Raw genomic sequence first — 21,889 nt, forward strand, 5'->3', positions numbered from 1 at the left:
GAGGAAACTAAAGCACAAGCTAAGATAAAGTGTAATTTTCCTAAGATCACACCCTTTTTAAGGGATGGACCCAGGAATGGAACATGTCTGTCTGACCCCCAAAGGCCATGCTTGTAACCCACAAACTATACTTACTTAAAGAAATGCTAGTTATTTATTTGAGTGTGCACCAAGACTTAGTCTGTTTGTAACATATTTGCAAAACAGCAACTCTCATAATTGATTAGTGGTTTCTATCTTTTTTGTACAACCAACTAATTTCCTGAAAAATACCATTTTCCTCTATCCCTATACAGATTCCCAAACCTATATCTGATTATTTGCTAATAAATAATCCCTTTCTTTCGAGTCTAATGCTAGTGCAGATTTGAGGCCAATCCATCGGAAATTATCACAAATTCCAAATTAGTGGAACTTCACAAAGAAAGTTTTCTAGATTCCCCCCAAAATAATTCATACTTAGGTTGCAAAACGAGTAAACTTAAACAGGGCTTTTAAAACAGTCTTCGTTTGTTTATCGCTTCCCATCACTGCAGATTATATTTATGTTCCTTCCATGTTGCCATTCGTCTGAATGATGAAAAGGCACTCAGCACTACCATGAATGCTGGTTGTTAGTTATCTCATATCAATTCCTTAATTTTCTTGGTTTCTGACCAGTTTTATCCTCAAATATATATTGACTTCTACTTGGTTTTTGTTTCATTTTTTGTTTTGGCCCACAGATATCGATGAATGTAAGGTGATGCCAAACCTGTGCACCAATGGGCAGTGCATCAACACCATGGGCTCGTTCCGGTGCTTCTGCAAGGTGGGCTATACCACAGACATCAGTGGAACTTCGTGTGTAGGTAAGGCAAGACATCTCTGCGCCTGGGACCTTGTCAACTACTGTTTCCTACAAGTCACTTACTGTCAGTAGAGTATCTTTGTGAGGGAGCTCTGGAATGTACATGTTAGGAAAACGATGCCATTCCTTTCAGTAATGTGGCTCTTGGTATCATCGTAGTTGTCTAAGGCCTTGTCCAATCATGTGGGACACAGAACTGTTCAATTATAAAAAATGAACTTTCAACGTTTTATATTTTAATTTAAGATGTATAAGTGACATTTATTTGTCTTTTTTTTTATGAGAGAAAAGGGATTTTGGTTGTGGATGTGTGTGTTTATATATAAAGAGGGAATGCTTTGTGCTTGTTTCTCATTGCTGGTTTTTGCATAATATAAATGTCCAGTAGCAAAGCAGTTTCAGTACAGAAACCTACATTTTTACAATCTTTTTCTAATTTAATTTTTTATTGTCTCATCCAGCTGATTCTATCACAGATTGGGGACAAGGGTGATTTGCCTTTATTGAATCTTCCCAAAATATTTAACTTTGTTTGCATTGAAGAAAAAAATATTTTCTCCTTTATGGTTCATCAACTTAACATGATATTCTCTAAATTGCCTATTTCATTAATAAAGCACACCTGGCATGGAAAAGTTAAGAAAAAACAAACTGACTCATAGTAAGCATTTGTCTCACTTGGTTGGGCATGAAAGTAATGGAGAATAGGCTCTTAACCATGTCTTTCAGCATTCTGTGGGTATCATCAATACGTTTTATGAAGGAAATGTAAATAGTTTGCTATCGATCAGAGTCCTAGCAGAAAAAAAGGTGGCATAGTCAAATGAGGACAGTTTAAGGAGGGTTTAACAAGGGAACTGTCTATAAAAGTGTGGACAGTGTGTGCAGAAACCACAGGAAGAGTGCTGTGTACCAGGGCCATACTACTCCTGGGCCAAAAGGAGGGAGGGAGAGGTTGCTGGGACCTGGAAGGAGAAAGTTATGCACAGAAGGCTGCCTTGAGAGGAGCTATGACCTCTGATCCCATGACTCAGTCAGCCTGAGCCCACCTTGCAGGGAGAGAGTTGAGACAAGGACCAGCCAGAAGACAGAGGGCAAGAGAGCAGGCTCCTGGGCCCATGAGCAGCGTGGACTAGGGAGAGGACTGGACCTGGCAGGCAAGTGGAAGATTTCCGCACAGTCCATGACCCCACAAGATACTTCAGTGAGTGTCAGCCTGGAGAAGTTCTGCTACATCTACATGTCAAGAAATGTTTTTAAACGCTTGCTTTTAAGTTTATGCTCTCAAATTGTAAACCAAAGTACATTAATCTAAAGAACTGAGTGGGTGTTTTAAACCTGGTCAACTGTCAAGATATTATATTTGTCCAAGATCCACAAATTGATCTACAAAGTAAACCAGTGCATTACTTGAGTGAAAATTGTTCTGTGCATCATTTCTCTCTGGCTGTTTTCCATTTTAAGTTGAAGAGGAAAAGCTAAATGAATGAAGTAGAAAGAAGCTAGTTGTTTCTTTTACCAAGAATTTAATCTTCATGTCACCTTGATTTAGATCTTGACGAATGTTCCCAGTCCCCGAAACCATGCAATTTCATCTGCAAGAACAGTGAGGGGAGCTACCAGTGCTCGTGTCCGAGGGGATATGTCCTGCAGGAGGATGGGAAAACGTGCAAAGGTGGGGGAAGAGCTTCTGGCATTTGTGACCCTTGTCTATGTCTCTTCTTTCAGATTCAAATTTAGCTAACTAGGGATTATGCCTCGTGCACCTCCTGCAATCTCATTTTCTTAGTGACCATTTTATTACTCATAGAAAATTCTAATAAAGGACACATGGTAGGAGGCAGGCAAAATTAAAACCCAAGTTGCAGTGGTTTGCTTCCTAGAGCAACCCACACAGATTAAAAAACAAATAAAATTAAAACAAATTAATTTTGTTGAGGGAAGAGATTGAGACAGATAACTAAAATAAGATTTTTATTGTCTTTTATCTAATATTTCATTTCTGCAAACTATCTTTATTACTGCCAGAGTCTAAAAATGAATTGTTAAATTTAAATTTTTTTGCTTTGTTAGTATTAAAAATAATTATCAAACTAAATTAGATAATTAAAATGGCTCCAATACTATACTCATATATTGAATTTTATATTACATCTCATCAGTATGAAATTATTAGACTGAGGAAATTCCTGTCTAATTAAATTTTTGAAATACAGATTATGCTCAAGAAAATGAGGTTTTATTTCCAATAAATAAAAAAATAGCAAGCAGTACTGTTATCTTGTACCTATTTAGTGAACCATTATGAGTCAGTTTAATTTTGCACATTTATAAATGAGTACAACTAAAGGGTGTGTGTTTTTAAACTTTAAGATAATGAATTAATCTTGTTTATATCTTATATTGCTTTGTAAATGTACTTAAATATATTTCTCTATCTTAAGTTCCAATCTACCCAAAATCACATTTTGAGTTTTCTGTCAGTCCAGTCCAGCTATTACTTCCGGGTATGATTAGAGTCACAGATGCTGTGTTTTTGCTTCCTCTGGTGTTTATGATGGTGACTTCATTTGGAACCTGAGACCCTGACTCATTGTTTGCGTTAAGACCTACATCCGTTTCCAAATTCTGTTTTATTTTTATTTAACCCTCTCCTTTAATAGGAATAAGTGACCAGCTATGTACTAAACTGTCCATTCAATGCAAGAATTATAATCTTTGGATAATAACTTTGAGAACAATTCATGGAAACCACAGTGATTCCTTCATTCAATTTCTTATTTTAAGAAAACTTTGTGTGATGTATCACCTTCATCATCCTATCACAGTAGCCCATAATATTTATGCTGCTTAAGTACGTGAAAAGAAACTGCTTGTCATATGCATATTGAAGCCTATAAAAATTCCAGCAAAAACTTCGGCAGAATATTCCCAGTAGATCAAACACATCTCATGTGGCTTCACGATTTTGCATAGCCAGACAACACTGCTATGATTTGCATGGGCTTCTCTCTCATTTCAGACCTTGATGAATGTCAAACCAAACAGCACAATTGCCAGTTTCTCTGTGTCAACACTTTGGGAGGTTTTACCTGTAAATGTCCACCTGGTTTCACCCAGCACCACACTGCATGTATTGGTAAGACAAAACTACAAATGGGAAATCTTACAAACTTTGATAGATGCATAAAACTTGTACTTAAAGTGGTAATGTCTCAATACTTATAGTTAGAACCAATCCCTCATAATTAGTGGTCTAAAAATGTTGCTTTCCCTAGCCGGTTTGGCTCAGTGGATAGAGTTTCGGCCTGCGGACTAAAGGGTCCCAGGTTCAATTACAGATAAGGGCACATGCCTGGGTTGCGGGTTCTATCCTCCTCAGTAGGGGGCGTGCAGGAGGCAGCCAATCAATGATCCTCATCATTGATGTTTCTATTTCTCTATCCCTCTCCCTTCCTCTCTGAAATCAATAAAAATATATTTAAAAAATAAAATAAATAAAAATGTTGCTAATAATATAGATTTTTTTCTCCCTCAGGGATAATATTCAAAGGGAAAAAAGGCCTATACTGTGTAGTCTGAGCACACACACAGTAGGCATCTTGCAAGCAGTGCCTTTATATTGCATTTTAAATATGTGTTCAGATAAAATCTGATTAAAGGCTCACTGTAATTTGGACCATGCTAATGAACATTTGGGGTTTTAATGTTAGAAGACACATATGTTAAGGCTCTTTCTGTCATATTATTGAAAACCTTGTCCTCAGTCAACTCAAAATATGTTCCACTTTCACATCTCTTGAAATATACTCTTTCTTCCTACTTTTGCCTTTAATATGACAGTGAATACTGGCATCCATCTCCCTAAAGTGCTCTTTTCACATTGGGAAACTTCGCCTTTCTTAGTTCACTTTTTACTTTATGTGGTGAAGTTTGAATCATATAATAATTGGGAGGCTTGATCTTCTCCTTTATCTTTGCTAGACAACAATGAGTGTGGGTCTCAGCCCTCCCTTTGTGGAGCAAAGGGGATCTGTCAGAACACCCCTGGGAGCTTCAGCTGCGAATGCCAACGAGGGTTCTCCCTTGATGCCACTGGACTCAACTGTGAAGGTGAGTTTATTTGCTCAAAAACCCTTAGTCACATACAGCATGCTGTTTTCTTTTTCCTTCTGAGCCACTGAATAAGAAATGTTGATCATCTCAAAAGAAGAAAAATATATTTAAAAATTTAGGACCCAGCAATTTGTTTTTGTTCATAAGTTTCCATAATTATTCTGAGAGCAGAGGAAAACTTTAATGCGCTGAAACAAAAATTTGGTGAGCACAGATTGGCTTCTAAAGTAACTGAACCGTTTACTTCATTATTGATCTAAAAAAGAATTGAACTGAAAAAGAATTCTATACCTAATATGGTTTACAGTAGTGAATGAGTATACCAGGACAAAAAGGGGGGAGGACTTTTGTTCTATGATACCTAAATGTGTAAAATTAAGTGTAAGAAAAAGAACCAATTGTCATAGAGAATTGGAAAATATGTATCGAACGCATGCTGCTAATTATATAGATTTTAGCAGATGGCTGTTTTCATGTTATTTGGTCTGAGACCCCTGATTCACTCTCTTTTCTACAATGGGCATTCCTCTAAAGCTTCCCTGCAGTAGGTATTTCCTATGATGAAGTCCCAGGGAATGTTTCCAGAGGGAATAAAATAAAAATCTGCCTATAGTTCTTCAGTATTTCCATTGTAAGACAAATGTATTAGGATTGATATCTTTAAAAAATACCCATACCAGAGATTACGAGACTATATACAACACCTTTATATTTCATATATAATATTGCAATTTGTATTTTATTTATTTTAGTCGCCCTCTACTTAGTCTTAGAAATATAAGATTATGGAGAGATTAACTGGGGAACTTATATGCATATATGTATAGCACATGGGTACGAAAAATAGTGTGGTGAAGGCCTGGGAGGGGTGGGTGTTGGAATGGAGGGGGTCAGTGGGGAAAATAAAAGGAGGGCCATCTGTAATATTTTCAACAATAATGATAAATTTTAAAAGAAAAGAAATAAATTATTATGAATTCTAGAAATATATTCAAAGTGTTTAAGATACTTTTTATAAGTATTATAGGGCTTTTATATATGTATCTAATTTGCCACCAAGAAAATTTTAGTTTGAAATTTTTCTATTTTAATATTTTACATTTGAAGTCATTGAGACTTTGAAAGTATTCTGAACATACAGCTGCTTGCCACGTGTGAGTTCAGCTTGTGACTATCCACATAAGATACCATTTATTAATTATCCATATAAATTTGTTACATACACATCAAACATGCCAATTTTATTTCACTCTTTATGGGTAGATTTCAAAGCCTCATTGTCATTCCAAAAGAGTATGCACGTATGAACAAAGAAATTATTCCATATGTGTAATAATACCACATCATGTCTAAATATAACATTCTTAAATACTTCAAATTTGCCTCTAATTAATCTTGAATGGTAATAAAGAATTTCTGCGTGCAAAACAATTATACTTTTTTAAAAAATTATTATTGATTTCAAAGAGGAAGGGAGAGGAAGAGAAAGATAGAAACATCAATGATGAGAGAGAATCATGATTGGCTGCTTCGTGCATGGCCCCTCCTGGGGATTGAGCCTGCAACCCAGGCATGTGCCCTGACCGGGAATTGAACTGTGACCTCCTAGTTCATAGATCTATGCTCAACCACTGAGCCACACCAGCGGGCAAAACAATTATACATTTTAGGTATCTCTTTAGTGCTTGTATCTTCCTGAAAATGAAGATTACAGTCAATCCCTTTTGAATCTACTAGATATATAATGCAAATATATTTATATCATTTACCAAATAAATCATACCATCTGCAGTTAACCCATCCAAAATGCACAGCGTTTGTGGTTGCTGTGGTTGAGTTGATGAAATTAAATGTTATTTAGAGCATTGATGTGGTGTGGTCTGGTGGATAGTATAAGAATGAAGTCTTATCTCAGAAACATTCTTTGTGCCCCCACTGCCTAGTAACCATGTGACTTGGAAAAATCACAGCCTTTCTTTGTGTCTTGTTTGTTCCCCTGATAATAGCTATCCCAGGCTGTGTTTGGAGTGTATTTAAGGAAAGTAGAAAAAAGTTACATGAAGATATTTCTGGGCTTGTTTTTGCAGATGTTGATGAATGTGATGGGAACCATAGGTGCCAGCATGGCTGCCAGAACATCCTGGGAGGCTACCGGTGTGGCTGTCCTCAGGGATACATTCAGCATTACCAGTGGAATCAGTGTGTTGGTGAGCACTCACTCCTTACATAGTACCTGCTTTTCTGGCCTTAATGTATCTTTAAGTAAAATGATCAAATAATAAAGGTTGCTGTTTTTATGAAGCCTTTGAATCCTAGAACTTAAAAAACAGTGCTTAGGACTGATCCATTATTCTAGTCTTTATACTTGTGTATATTTGAAAATACCCACAATGAGAGTATGGTTTTAAGCACCTGAACAGTAATGCAACTGGAGCTTTTATAAAAATTTTAATGTTCTGCTAGATACAAGTTTAAGTTTCTGAAGATGGTGTCAAGAATCATCATTTTCATTTGCCAAGGTCGGGGTCTTTTTATCCCCCTCAGACAAATCTAAAGGAATTCAGATCAACTTAATGAGGATCGTCCATCTGAGCTGTCCAGTTACATAGATGTAATGAAGGAGCTGAATTGTTTTAAGGTAGAAATAGTACCTAGTTACAGCAAATTCCATTAAAACACTCCTGACAGAAGTGTTTGTAAAATCAAATTAGTAGGCACTCTGCTCCTTTTCTTGCATTGATAATAGTTGTGGAAACTCTCCTTTTAAGGAGAGGAGTTTGATCAAAGAGAATACCGTTCTCTGAGTAACCACCTAACTTACCCCGCCTAACTTCTTGGTTCCATTTGAATGCACTTCATAGACATAACGGAGCAGAAAGGAGGACAGTGGTCCTGCAGGGAAATGGCAGGGTGCTTCCTGTTTCTCTGTAGTGATTTCAATTACCCCACATGTACTTCAGATAGTTAACTGTGCTCGAGCTACCCGTTCAGTTAATCTGATTTTATCCTTTATGGTCTTCTCACAAGAAATTTCAAATGACAGTTTAGTGAATTAAGAAAAAAACCAAGATCAATTTCAAAGGAGAAGAACCAACTCTGAAAGTCACAACTATTCCATGGCCATGTGTCAGGTCACATCACGAATACATCCTCATGGCAAGAAATGCAAACACTAGGAATGATCAAGAGGTTAAGGACAAAGTTTTAAAGGATATCAAAATGATGAGTTAGGCTGTCAACCAAAATAATCTCATAAGTGTAATTTATTTTTTCTCTTTACAGAAAAAAGAAAACAAAATATGTTGAAAAAGTCCTTATGCCCTGATATCTTGATTCATAAACAGAGGCAAAGTGTAGGCTCACTGTTCAGAATATAGAGAACGGTACTTTTTTACATAACTATTAAAACAGTGTAAAACAATTTTATTATATTGTGTTGTTCACAACATATGATGTCCAATACTTTATTTAGTAAATAAAATGGACTTCTTGGTTAATTCCATGAAACTAAATGCAAAAGAATGATCCTCTGATATTTCACGTGTCAGCTTATATAGAATTCTTTTTACGGCAGTCATAAATAGAAATAGGATTATGTGTGAATATGAATTCAATTTCCAAGTTTTTAAGTTTCCTGAAGTTTCTGTCTGTAAACATCTAGTGCAAATATAGCTACAGAGGCTTTTACTAAATCTGGTCTGACTTAAAATCAAGACTGTGTGGTATATCCCAGGTCCCTTTTGTGGGGTCTCCTGGAGTGAGCACCTCAGCAAGGCAGTCAGTCACCCCAGAACATCTCACAATGGAGTCCAGCCAGCCCGTGTGCCTTCTAATCGGGAGGGACCCTCTGGACAGAAGGATAAATGTTTTCAAAGATGAGTCCAAAACTAAAGACACATAAGCAGATATCCCCAACTCTAAGTATTCTTTTGTGAGCTTGCTCTGCTAAAATGGGCACCTGTAAGCAGCAGGTGCCTGAGTGAGCAAGAGGCAACAGACATTTATTTGAAAGGTTCTAGATTTTTCTGTGCAGGGTTGAGGAACCCAGCTGGTCTCTAATAAAATTGCAGACTTTCTTGCCTTGAATCCGCATAACACAGTTGGAATTTTAACTGAAATACATAACAAGAATAGAATTATACAGCCCATCAGGAACTAATAAAAGCAACAAGAATTATGACAAAATGCAAATTAAAAGGCACAAATCATTTTTATTTGTCACTATGTGTGTGAATATCTTCATTAATATGACTGAGGAGATAGAGAATGAAGTCTTTCAGATAGATTTATCTGAGATCTCCCGGTAAAGGAACAAAACTGCTAGTTAATGCCTCAGATTATGTAAATACTGTTAAATTGAAAACCTACAGTATTGTTAATACTACTTTCAATTTGAGAAAAATGGCAGTTCTTGCCCTCGCCGGTGTAGCTTAGTTGGTTGGACATTGTTTTGTGCACCCAGAGGTTACTGGTCGATTCAGATCAGGGCACTTGCTGGAGTTGCAGGCTTGACTCCCAGTAGGGGGTGTGCAGGAGGCAGCTGATAGATGTTTTGCTCTCACATCAATATTTCTCTCTCTCTACCCCTCTCCCTTCCTTTCTCTCTAAAAATCTTTATAAAAGAAAGAAAGAGAAAGATGACAGTTCTCTGTAAGTGTTAATACTGACAACAGCTTTTAATTCAAAGGAATATTTTGAGAGGTTTCCAGCCAGTTACCTCAGGACATTTATCCCATTGTGGTGCATAGATTATACAGATGTAGGTAACATTCTCAAATATTTGCAAGCATTACAATTATTCAGAATTGAAAATAAGTGAATATTATTAACATTTGCATATGAAGAAAAATTATGTCTTAATATATGAAGCTTTTAGTTATTTAGTATTAGTAACTTCCAGTTGCTTCTGTGCCCTTTCAAAATAATTTGAACATAGCTTGATGAGGCTTGAGTCAACTCAAAATATTTCTCACACAGGAACACATTTTAAAAGTCAGATTACGTAAGTCTATAAAATTATACTATGATGTACATTTATAGCATATAAACATGAAATATATAATGGTGCTTCCAAAAATATTATATATTTAAATTTTTTCTTGTCATTGGTATGTTAAAATGAAATTTATTAAATTATTCAGTTTTTCCTGGTACATTTTCTACTTAACACAATGTCTAATACTATATTCATGCAAAGATCATTTTGTTAAATTGTAACCTAATTTACATTCTCCATTAGGAGAGAAATGGTGCATATAAATGTCCGATTTAATTATAAAATCAGAGGAGCCTTTGTGGCAGAAATAAAATGGCAGTTATATTTATGTCACAGGTAGCTTCATTATTATGAATTTATTTCTATATCTCCTCCCCATGAAATGAAGGCTAAGAATTGGTACATATTAGGTAATCATAGCAGATTTTATATCCAGTGATTAAGAATTATACATTTGGCGGTCTGATTTAATTCTGAAACTATAATCATGATACAAAAATGTACCTAATAACATCTACCCTCTCAGTAACCTCTGTGCCGTACTTAATGGAGTTTAATTTCCTGTCTGAGAGGCCTCTTCGCTGAGACGCCATCTGCGTCTTCCATAACCTCCCTGGGCCACGCCGCTCTCCCTTCCCTCTGCCTGTTGTGTTCCAGGCGCACACGCTCTTGCAAATGGGCTCATTTCCCCACGTGGCCTGAAACATGGACTTACCACATATTAGGTAAACAGACACACTGCGCTCCACTGGAGTCACACCTCCCACAGGACAGATGTGACTTGTGCCCAGGGTGAAATCTGAATTATAATAAACTCCGAAGGAGTCCAGCCACGTGCTGTATACCAACCAGACAGCTGAGAGCTAAGTTAAGTTGTAGTCTCCAAATTTAAAAGCGCACTCTTTGGATTTGTAAAAATGATAAATGCAACTGAAGGTATAACAGAATTATCCCGCTGTCAGGCATTTAAAGTATTAATGTTAGTCATTAAGCCAGGAAAGTCGGTGTCAGCTGATGCTGGATGCAGACAGCCTCAGAAGGCACAGTCTGCACCTAAGGGGTTCTCACGCAGGTAAACGTTGATTGTTGGTTCAATAGACCCAATTAAATAATGTGTATTTCAAGTATTTTCACTTAGGGTATTTAGATTTTTATATGTTTTCTCCATCTACAGTATAATGAAGGCTTTGGGAATTGCTGGGAGAATGGACACAAATACAGATACAGATGTAGGCTTTTTAACATGGAGATGTAATTCACATAACCATAAGATTCATCTTTTTGAAGTGTACAGTTCATGGTTTTTAGTATGTCCTCACAAGAGGATGCCACCAGCACCACCACAGCATTTTCAGCACCTTGAAGAGTTCATCCCCATTAGTATGGTTCTTCATTTCAGGCTCCCACAGGCCTCACCATGAGTAATCTGCTGTCCCTGTGAATCCGTCCATCTGAGGTGTGGACTGGTGAACTATCCTGCTGTTAAGAGAATAGAAGAGTGATGCTGTAGGCAAACTGCAAATACCTGTCCCAAAGCGTTGCCAGCAGATTCATAAACAGCACAAGCAGTATATAAAAGTGTTGGGTAATTTCCTAGCTAGTTTAGCTCAGTGGATAGAGCATCCGCCCACGGACAGAAGAGTCCCGTGTTCAGTTCCAGTCAAGGGCACATACCTTGGTTGCAGGCTTGATCCAGTGCAGGAGGCAACCAATTGATGTGTCTCTCTCACATCGATGTTTCTCTCAGTCTCTTCCCTTCTCTTCCCTCTCTCTCTCAAAATCAGTGGAAAAATATCCTCGGGTAAGGATTAACAATAACAAAAAAGTGTTGAGCAAGGTTTTTTACAGCTATAATTTAGGAGAATTTGTTGGATTTTGGCATTTTATTATTTTATTTTCACATACTTTGCAAGTCAGCCATCGGACTGAATGTTTTTTAAACGCTGTTGTAGAGTTCTTTCTACTGTGAAATCACAGGTTCTTTGAGACTCGGGCCCTCCTCTGTGTCACCGCCACCTTCCCCAGGTCACATTTTCTTACTTTGTGTTCATAGACGAGAATGAATGCTCCAATCCGAATGCCTGTGGCTCTGCTTCCTGCTACAACACCCTGGGGAGTTACAAGTGTGCCTGCCCCTCCGGGTTCTCCTTTGACCAGTTCTCCAGTGCCTGCCACGACGTGAATGAGTGCTCATCCTCCAAGAACCCATGCAATTATGGCTGCTCCAACACGGAGGGGGGTTACCTCTGTGGCTGCCCGCCTGGGTACTACCGAGTGGGACAGGGGTAAGGCCATCATCCTTCCGCACACAGGAAAGCAAGGGTGGTCCAACAGGGTGGGTCCAACTCAGGTTTCCTCCCTGAGTTCAGGCATTCAAGCTGCCTGGCACTGCAAGGAAGTGAATGGTGATTAGCAGCTCAAGAGACAAAAGCATTGGTCACTTAGGATATAGGAGGGAGAAGCACTAAGAAGGCATATGGATTATATCCATGTTGCAGGATTCCCTCCTGTGTGATGTGCATAAGACTTGAATTTGTAAACAAATAGCACTTTCTTGCCCCGCATAAAGGCCTGAATTGATTCAGTCGGGTCCCTCAAGGCCAGAGACTAGCAGATATTTTAAAATGCAGCTTCCATGTTGCTGCAGACACCTGGGTTGTGAGGCACAAGTGGAAATGGCTTCTCTTAGATTTTTCTATGAATTTTGACAGGTGCCAGTCTAGTGGCTCCTGAGGAAGGAGTGTGTCCCTCTCTTTGTTCATCAGGCTTTCTATTCTTGCCCATGGAAGACCTGCCTCATTGGTGTGGCACTGCTCAGCGCCAGGCTGGCTCCACAGGGCTGCGTTTCCTCCAGCCAATCACACGTTCCCAAGTGCAACCTCTCAAGCCCTGTGGGCTGGGGCTGAGGTGCTGGCCACCTGCCTCCTTCCATCAAGGCAGCCTGTGCTCAACAGCACAGAAGGTGGGAACTGAGGAGTCGCTCAGGGTCCTCTTCCTCAGAAAGAGCAGAGTATGAGACAGGCACCGAGGGGGGTGACTCATCTGTCCACCATGGTTACATCATAATGCTTCAGACAGAAGGCGTGGTCTAGACATTGACTCTCACTAACTCAAATAGGACTTGAGAAATCTCAGTCATTACAGCAGAGAGCTTTGTTGTGAGCAGGACTTCTCTTAGGACTCTCTTGGAACTTCATACTCTGCTTTTGCTTTCCCCAGTTAACTGCACTCAAGTGCTTCATCCAATTGGGATTAAAAATTGGCGATGCCGCTAAAGGAAATGAAAACATTAATCTGAAAAGATATAGGTACCTCTGTGCTCATTGCATCACTATTCACAATAGCCAAGATACGGAGACAACCTAGATGGTCATTGATAGGTGAATGGATAAAAAAGATGTGGTACACATACACAATGGAACATTATGCAGAACAAAATGTTGTCATTTGTGACTACATGAATGGACCTAGAGGGTATTATGTTAAGTAAGATAAGTCAGACAGAGAAAGAAAAATAATATGTGTTTTCATTTATATGTGAAATCTAAACAACAACACACACAGACTCAGAAATAGAGACCAAAGGATGGTTGCCAGAGGGGAGGGAGATGAGGGGATTGCTGAAAAGGGTGAATGGGAATACAGTCAATAATATTGTGGTAAGTTTGTATGATGACTGATTACTACTAGAATTAATGGGGTGGTCAAATTGTAAGGTATACAAATGCTGAATCACTATATTGTACACCTGAGACTAATATAACTAGTATAATTTTTTATACCAACTATGCTTAAGTTTAAAAGGTGTATTAAAAAAAAAAACATTGGGGGAAGCTTAGAACTCACTCTCAGAATTTTGCTGTTCAAAATAAGGGAAAAGCTTGTGTATGAAGTGTTAAAGAAAAGAGCTACAGAGACTATTAGGTTTTTATTTGTATGAGCTTAGATTTTGCTTTGTTGGTGTTTTTTCTGAAAAGTCTTTGCTCTACCACTGGAAAGCTATAGTCAAAGTTAAGGATAAAATCTAACAATTCCTTGCTTCTTGTTGCAAATAGCCACTGTGTCTCAGGAATGGGATTTAACAAAGGACAGTACCTGCCAATGGACGCAGAGGTGGATGAGGAAAACGCTCTGTCCCCGGAAGCCTGTTATGAGTGCAAAATCAACGGCTACTCTAAGAAAGATGGCAGACAGAAGAGAAGTGTTCATGAGCCCGAACCCTCTGCTGTGAGTAAACCTCACTTTTGTTTTGTATCAGATTTTATCCATATGGAGTCACCTTTATGTATATTATGCAGTAAACCTTTATGTAGGTTTCAGGCTCAGTGAAGCTAGAACTAGCTTGAAATTTAATGGCTAAATTAATGGACTCAACATAAGCAGAGACAATAAAATAAGTTGATTTTTAGCTCAAAACACAAGGACGGGGAGGTGGGGAAAGACTTTAATATTCACCGTTTCAGTCCTATGTTTTTCTTTTTTATTTATGCCAAAGGGAATAAGATGCCCACCTAGAAATACCTATTTGAAATGATTCAAAAAATTACTTTAAATGTGCCCAGTTCTGTTTTATGCTTTTGTAGTAAAGTAGGCTGATTTTCATTTTCAGTAGTTAAGCCAAGTAGATCTCATAATTTTGTGGCATTTGTAAGTTAGATGTTCCTCCCATGAAATGATATCTCCAAATAACTCGTAGTTTGTAAAGAACTGAAGATCTAAATTGCCCGCTGCTGGTGTTTGTTGGTCATAAATGGCCTTTAGCAGAGACGTTTGAGGGGTGGGCCTCAGGCTGCCTGATTTTGACTATGTCCCCTGGCCCTCCCACTTGTTACCGATGTTACATGGGGCATGTTTACCTAACCTCTCTCTGTCTCAACTTTTTAACCTATAAAATGGGAATAAAAATACTGCTGAAGGGTGATGGGAGGATTAATTGAGTTGATACTGTGAAGTGCTTAGAATGGTACCTGGCATGTATATTACACTTGTTCAGTGAATCTCACTCATAATATCTAGAAATGTTGATGATTTTCCCTAAGATCAGGGATAGCACCACCCGCTTCAGTGAATGTTACTGAGAAATTCCTCCACCAAAAACAGCTAACTGGCTGTGTGAACTGGGCAACTTGCTTCCGTTTTCTGGGCCTCAGAAACTTTCTTTATCTATAAAACGAGATTTTTCTAGCCAAAAGGTCTATGATTCTACTTTATAATAATAAGTAGGCCATTGTTACATCTACCTTAAATAGACTAAGGTACCTCACTGATTAAATATGATGATTGAGATTGTCATCAAATCCAGAAATTCTCTCTGTGAAACCTTCCCAATGTGGGACTTGGGATGCGAGTCTGTCTGAACACTGATGGGCACTCGGGGCCATTATAGCCAACAGGTGCCCAATCAAAGCATTGGTGGTTGTTTTTTTGTTTGTTTGTTTTTGTTTCATTATTTATTTTAATAAGATAACATTCTTAAACCTCCCATCCCTCTGATCAAGTGGGAGTTGGTTTATCTGGTCCCTGCCCCACTGGCTTTTACCAGAGCTGATTCAAATCTGAGCCCTGCGGACTGCAGTTCCCTCCCTATGCACCAGGGGCTCTTAGCAAACACGCTCCCGCACTCTGCTTGTGCCTTGTGGGCCTTACAAACCAAGCCAAGCCTTCCGAGTGCAGATTCCTCTGGGGACAGTCCCTGCTGGTGGATAACAGCTGCACTTCTTTTGACCCCAGCAAGAAAAGAAAAAAAAAGCAATTATTTTCTAAATTATTTTTATTATTAAGAAGCATGATATTCCATAAACTCATCAGAAAAACTTGAAATGTGAATGCTGTCTGTAAGCTCAGCCCTGTAACTTCACCTGATTGAGGCCCAGAGCTTTACATGACACACACTATGGAATGGACCTTCGCGTCCAGCCCACGTGAAGCTACAGTCACCTCCTTCCCAAGCACTTCTCCTAAGGAAAGTGCAGAAAGGGGGAGCAATAGGTTGTCGCTGTGGCTGCAGCCCCAGCAGCCAGTCCCCCTCTGGGTCCTCTCCTGTGCTACGGATGCTCCTCCCACATCGTTTCCTGCTTTTTCTTCAGGGTGAACAGATCAGCCTGGAGAGTGTGGACATGGACAGCCCCATGAGAATGAAGTTCAACCTCTCCGGCCTTGGCTCTAAGGAGCACATCCTGGAACTCACGCCCGCCATCGAGCCCCTCAACAACCACATCCGCTATGTCATCTCCCAAGGGAACGACGATGGCATCTTCCGCATCCACCAAAGGAACGGGCTCAGCTACTTGCACACGGCCAAGAGGAAGCCGGTGCCTGGCACGTACACACTGGAAATCACGAGCATCCCTCTCTACAAGAAGAAGGAGCTTAAGAAACTGGAAGACAGCAATGAGGATGACTACCTCCTAGGGGAACTCGGGGAGGCTCTCAGAATGAGGCTGCAGATTCAACTCTATTAACACTTGCAGACTTGGTTCCAGGCTCAAATCCCTGCACAGCCAGCCTTCAGAAGCTTTTGAGAATCAATGACTAATTTTAAGGAGGAAAAAAAGACAACTTTTGTTTCTTTCCTCCCTGTCTCAGCTTCAGAATGTTGACCCTCACAGGGTGGGATAATTTAGACTCTGGTGTGGCCAAAGATTTGAGTACAAAGGCAACCGTGGTTACTGTATTTTTTATATAACTTCACTTTAAAATATATTAAAAAAAAAAAAAACTAAATGTTCAAGAGATCAGCATATGGCACTAAATGCACAAAAATAATGTGAGCTTTTTTTTCCTGTTAGCAGTCTGTAACACTTTGGGTATTTTGCTATAGTTGCTAATTAAAAAAAAATATAGATGTTTATTTATTTTTAATGCAGTAATATATGGAGAAATGAACAAACTATGTAAACAAAAAGGGAAACTCACTTGTTTTTCTTTAGATTTATAAATTTGAGCTATTTCTTTTAGAGGTGCTTTTTAAAAATTCAGTAGATTCAAGAGATGTTTCCTTTGGTTTTCTGCCAGTCGTCCAACTGGTACACATCTGATTATCTTAAAGAAAGCCTCGCAGAGCTGAATGGGCGGTGTAATCAATAATTTAGAAGACGGAAGTGTCATTAGCTCCTTTACGAAGGAGATCAAAGCCAGAGCAGCTCATTGTGACGATATTTCACATCACCAGACACACCAGGCAATGAAGATGAAGCACAACACTGTAGCAAAATACCTTGACTGCTTGTGAGACCAGTAGCGTTGCAGGCCAAACCGTACTGTATTTCCTTCTCATAACCTCAAGGAAGCACATGTGCTCCCCACAACACCTCATTCGTACCCAGGGTGTGCTGCGTACTTGTGGTACTTAGGCAGCTGAAGAACTGCCGTTCCTTTGAAAAGGAACACCTGGCATTCCGTAGTGTTTGGTGCTGTCTTAGATTAATGGTGCATTTATTATGTTCAAGCTATTCCAGGATTGCCATATGTGCAAACAAATCATGCAGTACAGCCAAGGAATATATGTTGTTTTTTTTAAATCCATTTTTTTAGAATTTTCATTAATACTGTAGTTATACACCATATGCCTCGTTTTATCATAGCCTATTGTGTATGAAAGATGTTTGTACAATGAATTGATTTTTAGTTTGCTTTAGTCATTTAAAAAGATATTGTACCAGAATGTGCTATAATAAGAGTACGTCTCCCATGTTCTTCTCAACCCAAGAACCTGTCCCTGGACCAGTGACCAAACCTCATATGTGAAATGGCCAAAGCTCATGCAGGCTCTGGGTTGTTCCTCTCACACCTGTGCTGACCAAAGATTAGTCACCAGTTATATCCAGTTTGGGGTTCTTTTGTTTTGTTTTAATAACTAAAAAAAAAAAAAAAAAAAAGAAACAGTGTAAATTTGTAATCAAGTGTTTGTGAGGAAAAACTTATGGTTTTGGGTCTTGTTTGTTTTTGTAGGTCTATGTATCAGATATGACACTTTTCTTGCAATAAAGCTTATTTTGGGGTAGTTTTCTGATTGAGAGTTTTATGGGAGTATGACCCCTGCTGTTTTTGTGGGAGTGGCCAGGGGCTTGGCTTTATGGGGACCTGTATGAAAGAAAGTACCAGAAGGCAAGAGAGGCCCATTTATAGGAAGACAAGGGAAGGTTGTCAAATCTGGGACACAAGTTAGCAGCAGTGTTCAACCGACCAGTACCACTTAAAGTCGCATTCAAATAGAAGGACACGATCGGGGCAGTTAGCTGTTCACTTCCAAACAGAGTCGAAGCCTCCTAGGACTTACCTTCTAAGACCTCAGAATTTCTCCACTTCATCCTCACATGCGCTTTGAGTGCCATTGTGTTAAAGCACCCTAAACCACCTGTGGGGAAGTCAAACATTCTCTCAGAGAGCCTTTCTTTTCTGGCTTTTCCTGAGCTGGAGTTGTTAAGCAAAAGTACGTAGGCGTACAGCAGGCCCAAAGGTATCTTCACCCTGAATCATCCAAAGTGTCCTATCTCTTGCAGTGTCACCCACTTTTCCTCAGCGGAGAAGTGGCTAGAGATGACACGTTATTTAACACAAACTCTCTTCTGATTCACTGTTGAAATGAGTACAGAGACGTCTTGGAAGTTAATTCGATATCAGGTTTGAGAATTTGTGTGGTTAAATATTTCATCTAAGGAATAAGAAAACAAAGATTATAACTGATCTTAATGCTGTTCTTTGCCAATCAGAAATTAGCTGCATGGAGCAAGGAAAATATGTATTTGCCTCGGGGCATCCTTTAAAACTTAACATGCATATTCTGTTTCATCTGGCATCTATTATTGGTACAGCATGAGCGCTGTAATATGAAATTACCTGGAACCAAACTTCTCTAACGCTGAATGTTGAGAGGCAACAGTCCCGGTTTAGCTTTAACTTGCTTTTGAGGCCACTTAAGAATCCACACTATTAGGTGCTTTACACAGAAAACATGAAAGACCGTTAGAGGATTTACACAGAAGAATGTACTAGGAAATGACTAGTCCAAGATGCTCCTTCACGGAAGAACCTTCTCAGGCACCTCTGGTAGCGTGATTGCAATTATAGTGTGAGCACTGACGCAGCCATGATTAATTTGTGTCTCTGGTAATTAACTGCTAATGATATCGTATGTACCATTTTGTCATTCTCATTCATTGTCTCCTCAGAAATTACCTCGGCTAGGTTACAAAAAACTGCACAAGAGTAAAGTATGATGTAAGCCCTGACATATAAACCAAATCCGATAGATTTTGGATTATTGCTTAATGATAAGCAATAATTTCTTCTTCAGCTGACATGAATTAGCTTTCCACTAATATTTAGGTTTGGAGCTTTTTTAAATTTGATTTTGCTGCTTATTTGTGGTAGATGAAACTTGGTCATGTTTTCACATGAGCATTGAAAATAATTCAGGGTAATATATAAGAATTTTACTCAATTCAAACATGTGCCCTTTTTCATTATCTAGGAATATCAAACAGGATCATTCATATAATCTGCCCCTTTCTCAATATTCTCAGGGGTTTGTTTTGTTCTGCATTCATTGCCTTCTTGGTTCACAGAATAAATGCTTGGGGTGGGGAGTGGGAAAAACAACTAAAATTTACAAAGCATCAGTCTACTTGAGTCTACAATTCTTTAGGTTCATATTGTTAATGCTTCAAGGGAAACAGGTCAATTCATTTGTTAAATTGAACCCTGAGGAACTGCCAATATTTGGCCACGTTTGACATACAAAATGGCAATTTCATTTGGTTCAATTGAATAGTTTAGAAATATTCACATTTCTCAAGAATAGAGTGAAAATTTCCCTTCTCTTTGAAAGAACCAATTTCATTCATGTCTTTCCATGCTGCTTGTGGCCCATTCTACTCCTAATTTACAGTAGTCCACAGGAGAATATACATAATTTATTCAAACAGCTACTTTCTTTCACGCTCCAAAAACTTTGGAAAGAGTCTAACACACATATTTGGGACCTTGAGGGGATTATTGGAATCTGTTTAAAGATAAAGGCAAATCCATTGAGAATGGTGAAAATACAGCACAATGTTTAGAAAAAAGAGGGGAGGGACTTTAGGAATCTTTACTTCTGGAGACTGGAAAGATGGTGATTCATGAACACCCCAGAGAACATAAGGGGGACAGCGTATTTGCAACTCAGCCAGCCTGAAGTCTCTGGTTTCTTTTCTTTTCTTTTTCAGCATGATTGCTTTCTCAAATAAATACAAAGTCACAGTTACCTTCCTTAATAAGGAATATGTGTTTCTAAGCCTAGTTTTTGTTGAAAATCCATTACATGTACAGAGCAGTGGGTATCCTGAAATACAATGTACAGCTCATTAAAACTTCAGCATTTTAACTTCTGGGGCAAGTAAAAGAAAGAAAATGTCTGTGGGGGGTGGGACAGGCTTACTGATTCCCTTGGATCTGCAGCCTGAGAGCCTCTTCACTTTTTCCTTTTAATATGTGTTTTGTTTTGTTTTTATTTTAGAGAAAGGAAGGGAGAGGGAGAGATTGAAGCAGAAATGATGACAATCATTGATCGGCTGCCTCCTGCACACCCCCAACTAGGGATCAAACCTGCAACCCAGGCATGTGCCCTGACCGGCAATTGCACTGTGACCTCCTGGTTCATAGGTAGACATCTACCACGCGGGCTGGGCATCACCACCCACTTTCGGATGCACAGTGGGTAGCCGTTTTCCAGGTGTCCTGGTGGAATGCGCATGGTTTTTCAGTTATGAATATCCAATTAGTTGTAAATAAAAGAGGAGAAAAAAAGGGAACAATTCAGGCTGCCATGATGCTGATGTCACTGGGCAGACCTGTGTTTGAATCTGCCCCCGCGGTCAAGCTCCATGACCTCCCTGAGCCTTGGTTTCTCCTCCAGGCTTATGTTCCCCTACAGTGTGTTTGAGAGGATTAAGTGAGTTAGCACAGGCCATGCTGTCAGCATAGGGCCAGCCCAGCCCACAAAGCACTCTTCCTTCTCCCCCTCTATCACTATAACCACCAGTAGGAGAGTAAGCCCTCATCCTCACACAAAGCTCTTTCCTATGCTTGGCCCTGAAACTGACCTTCTCTCTGAATTGCAGGACCGCATTCAGATAAATAGCATCCAGGCCATTTCTCCTGCGTGGTCAGCACCTCCAGGGACTCTGGAAGTCCTGGTATGGTCTTGAGCCTTTACAATCTCCACCCTGCTCGTCACTGACTACAGGCGTGGGCTGCCATCCTGGAAGCCCATGCCACAAACCCAGCCAGAGCCCTCACATCCACAGACACCTCCCCGCCCCCAGGAAACCAAACCTGAAGGAGAACACAGACATCTGATTTAGTGTCATTGAATGTCAGAGCCAGAGAAGCCTTTAGAAACCAACATATATTGACCAGTGAGGAAACTGAGTCCCAGAGCTATAACCCGGCTAACTACACTGCTGGTTTCCACCGAGGTGAGACCAAAGCCCTGGTGGCCTGGTTGTAGTCTGGTGCTAGTCATATTTCCACTACATGGTAAGCCTATTTGGATCTCTTTTAAACTCTGAGGATATGGGCCAGTTCCCATGGTTTTGGCTCACATTGAATCCAAAAATGTTTTCCAAGCAGGCTTCAAGCTCTGCTTTTGGTTTTGTCTACCCCACCCTCTGTGTAACTGCTCCCAACCGCCTATAGACCAGAGATTTGTGTACACAGGAGAATGCCAAGACACTGGCTGCCGCAGAGAAGACCCCACCTAAATCCTATAGCTCTCTAAAAGCACATTAGAGATTTGGTTCTCAAAGGGTTAAACATTTTATTTAAACCAGACCTTCAAAACTTTAAAAACACATACACATTTGTTTTACCAAGAATGCTTAAGGAAAGCACACTGGTTGCTTGTGTTGCTTAATTGTCTTTTTTCCCCCCTTTTCCTGTGAGCC

The 21,889-nt window shown here is 39.4% G+C and overlaps 1 protein-coding gene across 1 annotated transcript in view; it reads left to right on the plus strand.

The window, feature by feature from the left end:
* FBN2 (fibrillin 2) overlaps positions 1 to 17,964 on the plus strand; it is a 261,440-nt gene extending 243,476 nt beyond the window's left edge. Inside the window, exons 58-65 of the mRNA XM_079793608.1 lie at positions 726 to 851; positions 2,403 to 2,525; positions 3,873 to 3,989; positions 4,835 to 4,963; positions 7,054 to 7,173; positions 12,016 to 12,247; positions 14,018 to 14,189; positions 16,049 to 17,964. Coding sequence (XP_079649734.1) covers positions 726 to 851; positions 2,403 to 2,525; positions 3,873 to 3,989; positions 4,835 to 4,963; positions 7,054 to 7,173; positions 12,016 to 12,247; positions 14,018 to 14,189; positions 16,049 to 16,423 — 1,394 coding nt within the window. The 3' untranslated portion in view covers positions 16,424 to 17,964. The remainder of the gene's footprint in view (positions 1 to 725; positions 852 to 2,402; positions 2,526 to 3,872; positions 3,990 to 4,834; positions 4,964 to 7,053; positions 7,174 to 12,015; positions 12,248 to 14,017; positions 14,190 to 16,048) is intronic.
* Positions 17,965 to 21,889: the final 3,925 nt, after the last annotated feature.

The sequence above is a fragment of the Cnephaeus nilssonii genome, assembly GCF_951640355.1.
Source record: "Cnephaeus nilssonii genome assembly, chromosome: 2".
Lineage (NCBI taxonomy): Eukaryota > Metazoa > Chordata > Mammalia > Chiroptera > Vespertilionidae > Cnephaeus > Cnephaeus nilssonii.